Here is a 12,938-nt window from a genome sequence, read left to right as displayed (position 1 = left end):
GAAAGACAGCTAAATCCCCCGCCACTGCTATGAATAGTGAACGGGTAAGCCTTTGACCTTTAGCTGTGACCTTAACCTTGAACTGACATGGCTGACTCATAAATTCTGCACAACGTCTTGATGAGGTGATCATTTGACCCAAGTTTCATGAAAATCCTTCAAGGGGTTTAGGAAATACAGAGCTCAAACCTTTGACCTTCAGTTGTGACACTGACCTTGAGCCGACATAGCTGACTCATGACTTCTTGATGAGGTGATCATTTGACCCAAATTTGATGAAAATCCTTCAAGGGGTTTAGGAGAAACAGAGTGGACACAAAATGGAAGGCTCAAACCTGTGACATTTAGTTGTGACCTTGACCTTGAGCCGGCATGGCTGACTCATAATTTCTGCACATTGTTTTGATGAGGTGATCAGTTGACCCAAGTTTTATAAAAATTCCTTCAAGGGGTTTAGGAGATATAGAGCGGACACGAAATGGAAGGCTCAAACTTTTGACCTTCAGTTGTGACCTTGACCTTGAGCCGACATGACTGACTCATAACTTCTAAACATCGCCTTGATGAGGTGATTGTTTGACCCAAGTTTGATGAAAATCCTTCAAGGGGTTTAGGAGATATAGAGCGGACACAAAATGGAAGGCTCAAACCTTTGACCCTAAGTTGTGACCTTAATCTTGAGCCGGCATGGCTGACTTATGGGTTCTACACATTGTCTTGATGAGGTGATCATTTGACCAAAGTTTTAAAAAATTCCTTCAAGGAGTTTAGGAGATATAGAGCGGACACAAAATGGAAGGCTCAAACTTTTGACCTTGAGTTGTGACCTTGACCTTGAGTCGACAAGGCTGACTCATGGGTTCTGCACATTGTCTTGATGAGGTGATCATTTGACCTAAGTTTCATGAAAATCCTTCAAGGGGTTTAGGAGATATGGAGCGGACACGAAAGTGTTACGGACAGACGGACGGACGGACGGAAGGACGGACGAAGACCACTCGTATACCTCCCCCCACCACTTGTGGCGAGGGATTAATGTAAAACCTATGAAGATTTGGACTTTAACCCATAGCCCGCTAAATTTCTAAAACTTGAATAGTTCATCATTTAATCTGGACAGTACCATTTATTATTCGGAGGGGTGTTCAAATAAAATTAACTGACTGAATAGGTGACAGTGTTGCACTGGTCGCAAAGGCAGACTCACTTGCCACTAGCAGGCTAAACGTTAAGATATTTAAAACATTTTGTATTGTAGATTAATCATAAACTCAATGATTGTACGTTTTTATGATAATATGCCCTGATTCTAGTTTCACTGGTACAATCATGCGATCTATTTACGCGGTAAATAAAACTTAATTATTTTGTAATGTATGTTACCATGATGCTGATTCCGACTGTTCATTAAAATGATTACTTCAGAAATAGATGGATTAAAGAGGCCGGTCAATTTGAAGTGTATTAAGTCAATATCACAGTTTTGCAAGATCCCTTTTTCACCTTCGAATTCAAACGAAAGTCATGCTGAATTTGACAAAACAATTTCTTTCTTTTGTAATATTAACATTGAACATTGATTACCGACTTTGAATAATTCATCTTACATCAGATTGATTCAGGTGCCGGATAGTTATGTTGGAGTCACGAAAGGCGTGTGTCGTTATATTACAATTAAAAGATTTTGTTGGTATTGACTTTGATCATTTTTGATATCAATGATTTATGTGAAAATCAAATAGATTGTGGCTTTGAATACCGTCTAGAAAGCCGTTCGAAAACCAGTGTAATTACTTTTTCTACTGTTCTGCTCAAGAACATTATACTTTTGATAAAGTGTCATTGTACTATAAAATTAATTTACCGTATATGTTTTTTCGAGAATATAGACAATATCAAAGATGAATCAGAAATGATTTACAAATGTACTTTCACTCCCTTATAGAGTGCATTGTTCATGTCTCTACGCTAACTTTATAGCAGGAATGTAAACGTCACTATATTTTTCTGTAGATATGCTGTAGATTGAATACTAAAATTGATAACGTTGCTTTTTGTGCGTGCTATGTGTGCCGCAGTTGTTTTAATCGTACAGCTATTACCGACCTGCTTCAAGGTATATTAGATCCAAATAGTTTACCGAAAGATGGCAGTTGGTCAAACCATTCGGAATGAAATATATTTGCCTGTATAAAGAGTGCTATAACTCACCTTTGAAATTTTTTACAATCACAAAATTCAGTTGTCTTCTGTTCTGCCTCTTTTTATTATAGACTTCTTCCCATAAGGGCTTCCGGGGAGTTCCTTTTGATGTTATGCCTTTTCTTTCAACATAGTATTGGTAAGTCACCACACCATAGGTACTCTGGGATTTAAAGTTTGCAACAGATACAACCTCAGCTGCATTTTTTGCGTCACTCCTTACACTAAAATAATGAATTTCGATTTAGTTAGATATCAGATATAAAATATATAGTTGTTTGCATATCTTATAAGCCAGTCAAGGTGGGCGGACTGACGTAACTTAATTTGCAAAGTTATGTCAAATCTAAACTGGATGCTTTACCCTTGATCTTTGTTCTAATGGTCCAGAAAGCAGCTTATGTCATCTGATCAAATAATATCCTTTCATAAAGTTTGACTGAGGCCGAAGATTTATCCAGCGTTTAAACCGCCTAGGCCTCTATGGCATCGACCTTTGAACAAATGTCTTAAATCAAAACATGTCGTCTACTGAGCAGAACTAATCACTTCCAGAAGTTCGGAGTCCGAATTGTTTTAGTTATTCATTAGATATTCATTAGAAAGTGTTTTCAGCCTCAAGGACACTGTGTAATGGACTTTTATTTTACTTACCCTCAAATCGATCTTTCCTACGATCACATGCGAAAGTAGATTTAATATTCGTCAGAAATGTTTAAAGTCACAGTGTTATTGAGAAGTTTACGTGCTTGTCCTCAAATCAATAGGGCTCATAACCGCATGCAACTTATCTCGACTTGTCAAACTTTATCGCATTTAAAACGTTTTGAAACTTAAAGGAACTGTAATCTTGACCTTTTACCTACTGCCTATTGGCAATAGAGGCCATCTATGGACTACAGGAAACTTTTCATGACTTTTGAATGACATCGGCCGTTACAGATCTTTAATCTCTTTCTGTCAAAGGTCACCTTGAATTTTTGCCTACTGACCAGGAAATCAACAGTTGTCATTAATTGAATCACCGTAATAATTTTTACTGAAATCAGTTCAGCCTCAATGCCGCTGCGATTTTGGTCTTTGACATATTGATAAAAAAACAACGGTTACAATGTACCAACAATATCCCATTATCCTGGCCAGTATTTTCTGATGTTCGTTGCTTGATCTTCTACTGAAACAAACAACTACACTCTATTTCAGTCCTTACGCGGAAATGTTTTTTTTTTAAATGATTATGTTCTGGTCCTTGAACCGCATTGTTTGATAGTTAAATAACGCACACAAGGAATCAATGGGGTTAATTTTAAAGCGAAACAACTTTTATCAAAAGTTTTTGATATATTTCCTCTTAGAACATTTTTGACATTTTGAAATAGTTAATTGATGTACTAGAAAAGTGTGTTTGTATAAATGTACTAGTTCTTTTTTATATTTATTTTAAGCCAACACGAAATGATGAACATTTTCGAATTTACATATTAATTAAACTATTATGATGACTTCAGAGAAATACGAGGCACTATTCAAAAGTGATACCGACTTATACTTTTCACTTTTTTATTAAGATTAAAATGTAAAACTGCCAAATACAGTTTCTGAATATGTGTATTGTTATTAACAAAACGACATATCTCACCAAACGAATGTAGCGTCGATCACATTCAATACAATGTTTGGCTCGCTCCATATATAAATTCGAACTCTATCAGTCTCGGGATTAAATTTGATATTTGGTGCAAGCAGCGCATGAAATAATACGGAAATCCACTTGTCTCTTGTGATCCATCTGAAAATACAAATATGAACAGTTTGTTTGCAGACACTCCCTCGGGTTGAACGCTATTAAAATCTTATCACACAATTTCACATATTTGATCATACATTGGAAGCATGTATGGCACATAATTATAGAACGTATCTATAGCCGTTTTATAAGCAATTGTTCAGTAACCTCTGGTACAGTTGTATTTTTATTTTTATTCTCTTGACAAATAACAAACTATTTGTCAAAGAAGTATAAATCTTATAAGTAGGAATATGATTACAAAATACAGTTATGTACCCTCAATCGGGAATGTTTAAGGTTCCCCAATTACTACTTGTATTTTCATTATTATTTCAATGTTTTCGGCCTTATTTTGCTTGTATAATAGTGTACGAGAATTGTAATTATACTAGTTGTAGGCGGATTCAACAAGACTTTTTCGATAAAGGTAGCGTGCCTCAACTGATAATAATGTAATCACCCTTGTAATCCGGTTAATACGAAATGATGTGATAATTCCAAAATGCTACAAAATAACAGATGAACGCTTCTGAAAATTTCAGGTTTTTCGTTAAGTTGCTGTGAGATTTTAACAACCAGATGTTGCAAAAAGAAGGAATGGTGATTTGTTTCCATGGAACTCAAACTATTTTACTTTATTTTTGTGAATACAATACACAGTATGTTAAAAGTTTTACAAAATCCATGTAAGTTTAGTTTGAAATTTCATAAAAATATTTAGAACTGTTTTTTATGCTTGTAATTCACTGTATATACAGCTCTACCATTTCACTATCTGACATAGTTTAGAGTATGTTGTTTAAGTTTTCCGTTTTTATACCAAAACCATTTGTATTGATCCTTGTGTGAAAAATGGATAATAGCCGAAAATGACCATGGATAATGCCCTACATGTGTTGTCTTTGAAAGTGGATAATAGCCGTCATTGACTTCTTTCATTTACATACCATTACACATTGACCAGTTGTGTGTGTGTGTGTGTGTGTGTGTGTGTGTGTGTGTGTATGTGTGTGTGTGGACACGTTTTGGTGAATGAGTTTGTAACAACATGATGATATGAACTTGTTAACGATTTTTAGCTTGACTATTCGAAGAATAGTAGAGCTATTGGGCTCACCCATGCGTCGGCGTCGGCGTCCCGATTTGGTTAAGGTTTTGTATGTAAGCTGGTATCTCAGTAACCACTTGTGGGAATGGATTGAAACTTCACAAACTTATTCACTGTGATAAACTGACCTACATTGCACAGGTTCCATAACTCTATTTTGCCCTTTTACAAAATCATTTCTCTTTTTCGACTTAGAAATTCTTGGTTACGGTTTTGTATGCAAGCTGGTATCTCAGTTCTCACTAATGGGAATGGATTGAAACTTCACACACTTGTTCACTGTCATGATTTGACATGCACTTCGCAGGTTCCATAACTCTATTTTGCATTTTTTTTCAAAATTATGCCCCTTTTTCAACTTTAACAGATTTTGGTTTTAAGTTTTTGTATGTAAGCTGGTATTTCAGTATCAACTAACGGGAAAGGATTGAAACTTCACTCACTCAGTCATGAGTATCAGTCTTCAAAAATGCCCAGGATTTTCAACACCACAAAACATACCACAGATTTTGAACAGCAGTCAAAGTACCTTGGTTATAATAGCCCAAGGAACAAAGCAAACATTTTTTTATCTCAATTACAATTCATACCACCAACTTAATGTATTGCACTTACAGAAGAAGAGGGAAGAGGATATTGAACAAATATTAAGTTAATGAACGTAGATCTTATCCTATACACTGGGACCAGCTTTTATATTTCAGTATAGAAATGCATGTGAGTCTTGTATTGCAGATGAAATTTTGGTAGGGGACAACTTTTTATGGAAATGTTAACAAGTGTACTAAATTATTAAGTACAATATCAAACTGTTATCAGTTAAGGGAATAAGGGAATGTACTTCTATGTATTCGCAACAGTATTCAACATATTCCAGCAAAACTGACCTGTTAAAGCCGTTATTTTCACACTCTTTAAATGCTAACAGATCCCTAGCATACTTAATTTCTAAATATGGGTGTACCCCTCCTCCTGTCGAATCTCAGAACATTTACATTCAGGTGTTAAATTTACCTGTTCTGGCTGTTTATTTTTTTACCAAAATCTAGCAAAAGAGATACAGGCGTGTAAGCTTTAGAACCATCTGACAGCGGACTTGAGTTTTAAAACAGAATTTTACAAAGATATAGACATTTTTCCTTTTGATAAAATGTTTCAGGAACATCTGGTACTGTCCATGTGTATAAAACATTACCTTGGGCATGCTACAGCCGTTAGTTACCACATTTTATGAGTATACTTCTTCAATATACAACAGTCGGTACCTTTAGAACAGCATATGCAAAGTTTCAAACTACAATATTGGCTATAATCCTCATAGCACTTCGGGCTTTATCTTCGAAATTTCTATGAACATTTGGGTCAGTATCCATCGACTACTACATTAGCTTATATATTTGTCAATGTGGGTATTTGATCTAAAATTAAAACTTTTAGACATGTTCATATCATTGTTTATATAATAACTGAATAATACAAAATAATATTCTTTACCGAAAGTCCATTAAATGAGGGTGACAACGCTTTGAATCGCCTAACTCATTCTCAAAAGCAAACTGTACACATTGTTTGGGGCTTACCATACTGAATAATATGTCCGATATTCAAATTGTTTAGTGCAAATGGTACAGCTTCTAAACCATGTTGAATCAGTTATAATACTTTAAAAACTCAGAATGAGTAATAAGAAAATATTGACAAAAACAATGTCCATACCAAGTTTGACATTTCCTCAGGTTTGTAGCATTTTGGAATTATTGCATCATTTCGTATTATCCGGATAACAAGGGTGTTGATGATATATGCAAAACGATTGTTCAAACAATGTGAACTACAACAGTAGTCGCTTACCATTACGAGTGAATGACACTTTCCTTTTTACAATAATTGTGCTGTTGAATAAATATGTCTTTAGAAGCAGAAAGTTAACCTTGAATACAACTATACACTTACCTACTTCTCAGAAAGCAGTTATAACTTAACGCATTGCATATATCATTTCACATAAGATAATATATGCAAACATACCTGTTTGTTCCCTCTAAACTTGCTGGCTGAAATATTTTTAAAGGCAGATCATTACATTTCTTTCAATATGCTTGTGAAATTAACGTCTAACATATTAGAGACTGGAGATATTTTAATACATAAACGTGTATATCATTACAGTCGTATTGTTGAAAATACATTTTGTTAAAACTTACCAGTATGTATTATGGAGAAACTAACTTCACATGAATGTAAACGATTATTCATTTCGAGTGTTTTAAGAATCTATACGTCTGAATCAAATTGAAGTCAAATAGTATATAGTATACGTTCCTAAGCAACTGACACTATTTTGTTCAACGTTTCAAATTCAACATTGAAATAAATGTGCGAAAAGTTAGACATGTATACTATTGTTTTCTAACATGTCGCGTCTTTTAAGAATGGCTAACTGATATATCAAAAACTGAATTTCAGATTTTAAGTACATTGGATTTGCATATGAACAAAACTATTGCAACGAACATCTGTACATAATTATTCAGTTTTAACTATCAGTTTCTGCGACAATGTTTCGTCCTAGGACTTTTATCAAGTCACATGCACAAATCTTAGATTACATATTTTGCAATTATTCTGGCTAATAAATATATAAGATGAGTACTTTATATGGAATCATGGAAGTGACGTTAACATAAAAAATCCAACAACGTACGCCCGCCAAAGATTGGGTACGACGCATGTGGAAACTATTATGTACTTAAAAGAAAACGCGCTACTTACAGAAAAATAGGTTTTCTTAGGGTTTAATCCTTATTTAGACATTCAAAATTTTTAATAAAAGGGAGGTAATAGAATTAACAAATATACGAATTACTATCAGTGAACCGTATCTATGTAAGTAAAGCAATGGATCTTTTACTTAATGCAATTAAAAGAATAACGAACATAGAAATTGTAGGAAAAATATAGAATGAAGGAGCCCTGTACTTTTGTAAAGATACACTGGTATGAATGTTAAGTATTAAATCTTCTAATAAGGAATAAAATTACTTATGTTGATATCACTTTCCGTTCAACGGAATGGGGCATGAGCTTTGCCAAAAATATATAGAAGAGATGTAACTATGTAGCAATTAAATGCATATTGTTCTATGATATTACAAAAATAAAGAATGTCATCAAATATTTAACTATAACAGAAAGCTAGTACCTTGTATTATAACTGTTATACTGTCATAACGTTAACAAACAGAATATTTAACCACATACTCTCAACATCATCGTTATTTAATTACCACATTATTCATGAAATATGAGTAGAACAAATACGGATAGTATAGTATTGTTCAAAAGATTATATTATATATATTTTTTCAGCTGAATGCAAGTATCTATTTAAATATATGCTGTAGTCTGTGAACAATGTTTATTTTTATTCACACCATAAAACCCCTGAAATGGCTTTTTTTGTATTTATGCCATTGGTACTTCGGTATCTGATCTGTCTATCCATTCTAGTTCTTTAATCTGTTTGTAGTATTTTGACTTGTCTTTTTATAAGTTGTTAATGTCATCTTCCCTGTGGCTTGTTAATTTCAAATGGAGCACTACCGGCTTTTGTCTCTTCATTCAAACATCTTTGTCCATTCATTACATCCTTCACTGGTACCGAGATCTCGCCCGCGTTTACAAACGACTTTTTCACTGAGTGTGTACAATAATCCTGTGAACATGGTTAATTTGCATCCGAATTTTTTGTAAAATCAAATGCGAGTAACTCTAGTCCTAATGGCTAGATTTCACTCATAACCGGACTCTTCTGAGATCGTATGCTCATATCCATTCTTTATAAATATGATTTGGATTGCAGAAGATTTGAAGGTCTTCTAGTGTAAACAAGGTAAAATATAGGGAGTTTTTTAAAAACAATCAAGGGCCCATAGCTCTGGTCCTACTTGTCTAAATTTGTTCAAAATTGAACCTATCCAAGATCTCAAGGCAATCAACTATGTAAATATGTTCTGGAGTGGTGAAGAAATGAAGGTGGTAGAGTGTAAACTGTTACGTCAGAGGGTAACAATTTCTTGCTACAGTGAAAAAAAAAAAGAAAGACAAACCAGCTACTATTAACAATAACAAAACTTTATCCAAGAATTTTAGTAAAAATACAAATACCTTTAAAGATGACAAAGAGCTGTAAAATCCAATCTTACATGTTTTAAATAGTCCAAATCCTGTCTAGGTCAAATTTAAATCTAGTCAGAATAAGTTCCACAATGTAAGTTCACACAGTTCAAAAGTAATATCCAAAATTTATAATATCTCTCTTCAAAGATAGATTTTTAAATCCAGACATTTTTATATAAATCCTTTAAATAATCCTTCAAAATATTAAATATCCAATACAGGAAAGTTTCATCAATATCTACAGTCTAGCTTCTAAGATTCTAAGTTCTAATGTCAGACATAAACCTATTTATTGTATCATGGAAGGTTCCAGAATTTTCATGTAACAATAAAATTAAAAAGAACATTCTGGAAAAATCAAGGACAATCTTTTCTTAACATAACTGATATACACTGTTTATTAATAATTAATACATAACTCAATAGAACTTTCTGGATTAAAGGAGAATGTTATGATAGTAAATACAGAAAAAAGGTCTTAAAAAGGTCAGTAAACAATGTTTTGCCTTAGGGAAAAATAATCTATACATAGCAAAACAACGTAACATATAGTAATTTTGTAAATCAAGGGCACATAACTCTGGTTCTTCCAAACCGATTTTGCTCATTATGGAACTCATACAAGATCTTGAGGTCATACACATTCTATGTAAATCTGATAAGGATTGATGAAGAAATAAAGATGCTAAAGTGTAAACAACTTGAAATATAGCAAATTTTGTCAATCAATGGCAAATAACTCTTGTCTTACCGGTCTAATTTCGCCAATAATATATGTCATACAAAATTTTGAAGTCATACACATTCTGTATAAATACGATTAGGAACGGTAAAGAAATGAAGATACTAGCGTGTAAACAAAGTGAAATATATCGAATTTTGTCAATCAAAGGCACATTACTCTTTATACTGATCCGATCTAGCCCATTATCGAACTCATCCGAGGCCTTGTACCCAAAACATTGTGACCAAGTTTGATTGAGATTGCTCAAAACTTGTGGACGCTAGAGTGTAAAAAGTCTAAATGTGAACGGACATACCTACGAACGGACGACGGACATTCATCGATCTTTATATCTCAAAATGAGCCTTCGAGTTGTTAACCAGAATATATGGTACGTGACATGTTGGAAATAGGTACGAACAAGTACAAGGAAAAAAATAAATTCGGATGCCAGTCAAATAATTTTGTTTACAAGATATATTGCACACTCTATCGTTTACTCAGGCGAGATGCCGAGAAGGTAAAAGAAAGGATAAAGGAACATAAGGCAGAATTAAGAGTAAAGAGACAAACGCCGGAATCTCAATTTAACAGGCCACAATGTAGATAACATGGTAATAAAGATTCTAGACTATGTATAACATTTTTGAATTTGCGTGTGTTTTGGTTTAACGTCTTTTTCAACATCTTTTTCAGTCATTTAAACAACGGCGTGTACTTGTAGCATTGAGCCTAATGCCCAGCTTGATAGTGTGAAGGGCTGATCAATCATTGCACCAGCCTTTTAATGTGAGTGCCAAGCGAGAAAGCTACTATTACTATAAGACTTATAACATTCTTATAACGTGGCTAGGGACCGAAGAGGGAGCTAGCTCTACCACAAGGCTAACGAACAAAATGATATCTCTATAGTTCATATATGCATTGTTCCACTCAGATTTCACAAATGATACGGTACTGTTTAAAGTGAATTTACCTCTGAATCAGGAGGGGTAGAGTTAAACATCTTTAAACATACTGAGTTACATGCGGCAAAAGTTCTCTATTTTGCTTTCACTCTATAGATTACATATTGCGGAAGAAATGCAGGTAGGTTTTACTTCTGTCCCAAGGTTATTTTTTAATGAAGTGAGCAAAATTCAAAACAGACCCACAGGATTCGACCTTGATTTTTCAATGTTGGAGTTAGAATTCTGTCTCATTAAATCTGTTTACTTGAGGCACCCTAGAAAAAAATATATTTACAGTTTTATTTTGTGTTTTATAATTGTTTAACAATAGTTTGATGTTTCTTTTATCAAAAACAAAACTGTAATAAATTCTCTGCAAACGTTTTAGATAGTGGCCGATACATTGATTTTTTTTTGATTTTTTTTTTTGTAATTTGTATTTTATTTCCAGAGAAACTCCTTTTACATGTTCACATAATATAGCATGAATCTTTCAGTAAATCGATAGTATGATATGTTGAATTACAAACAGATGACTACACATAGTACATAGTGACAAAGTCAGTGAATAACAACAACAACAGTCATGAATATTCTATTGCCAGCAAAGATATCATCTAATATTATAGATATTCCTACTTATAGACAGAACAAAAAATTGTCTCTACTTGCGCTTGAGAAAATACCATAAATTATACAAAATTTACAGAAAAACGGCACGGTAAGAGTTATTTAAAATTTGCAACACAGTGCGAAACATGGTCAACTTTAAGAATATACCAACCAAAAGCCACTTTTTAAACATTACTATTAGGGGTCCAATTACCTTAACATTAATACCAGTTTATCTATAACAGTAGAGGCCTCATTCAGCCTATATTTTTCCTACAATTTATTTCAGAGTTTCTCAATCTTATAATTGTATTAAGTAAAAGATCCAAAAATTTACTTATATAGATACGATGTGCCATAAGGTATTCATATATTTATAATTTTATTACCTCCCTTTATTAGCATTTTAGAATGTCTATATAAGGGTTATACCTTAAGAAACCTATTTTTCTGTAAGTAGCGCGTTTAAGTCCTCTAACGGTGGACCACAGGAGAGAAATTGAACAATTATAGGAATTCACCCCGTCCGTCCGTCTATCTGTCCGTCCGCAAATCTGGATCCTGTAATTACTGAAAACGTATTCAAACTACCGTCATAAAACTTATAATAGAGGGCAATATGTAGATTATGTACGTACATGACTTATGCTTGTAAGTCAAAGGTCAATGTCACTACCGAAGGTAAGTAAAATTGTTTCCGCTCCCAAACGTTTATATGCATTGATGGATTATCGACACACAAACGTTCCCAATGATGACACAATATTTCAATCCATGTTCTAGGCTTGTCGGTAAAAAGGGAAGGTCACTGTTTACGGTCAAGTACTATAGTAAAAATAGATTTTTGCTCCATACTTTTTAACTGCATTCAAGTATTTTATTACGACAAAGAAATGTTTCCCATGATTTGACTATGTGTTGCGGACACGACCCATTGTTGTCGGTCAAAGGTAAAGGTTATTATCGAAGGTCAAGTGAAATTGTCTCCGCTTCATGCTTCATAACGTTTATGTGGATTGACTATCTTAGATCTGCACACAAATGTTCCCGATGATGAGACTATGTGCCGCATACATGATCTATGCTTAGTTCCTTAGCACCTGCCTTGAATCATTTTAAGTCTTAATATTTTGCTAACAACCACAGGAGACAAACACTAATAACGTTTTATGCCGGCAGGAGACTTCGTTATTGCCATTGCAATACTCGTTCACTTTTTATGAAATAGAAAATAAGTAACTTATGAGTCGCACCCCATTTATTTGCGGGGCTACGTCGATTGTATTGTTTACATTAACGTCACTTCCGTCATTTCGTATAACGTAACTTATCTAAGACTTGTTATATACTTGTTTGCCAGAATAATTGCAAAAT

The 12,938-nt window shown here is 33.8% G+C and overlaps 1 protein-coding gene across 1 annotated transcript in view; it reads right to left on the bottom strand.

Moving 5' to 3' along the window:
* Positions 1–12,938, bottom strand: part of LOC128550540 (E3 ubiquitin-protein ligase RNF213-like) — a 131,723-nt gene that overhangs the window by 103,480 nt on the left and 15,305 nt on the right. The window contains exons 4-6 of the mRNA XM_053529773.1: positions 7,128–7,153; positions 3,842–3,991; positions 2,212–2,426 (exon numbers count right to left, since the gene is read on the bottom strand). Of these exons, the coding sequence (XP_053385748.1) occupies positions 2,212–2,426; positions 3,842–3,991; positions 7,128–7,153 (391 nt within the window). The remainder of the gene's footprint in view (positions 1–2,211; positions 2,427–3,841; positions 3,992–7,127; positions 7,154–12,938) is intronic.

This window comes from Mercenaria mercenaria, chromosome 18, assembly GCF_021730395.1.
Source record: "Mercenaria mercenaria strain notata chromosome 18, MADL_Memer_1, whole genome shotgun sequence".
Lineage (NCBI taxonomy): Eukaryota > Metazoa > Mollusca > Bivalvia > Venerida > Veneridae > Mercenaria > Mercenaria mercenaria.
The sequence above is the reverse complement of the archived record's forward strand: the minus strand, read 5'-3'. Positions and strand labels throughout refer to the sequence as shown.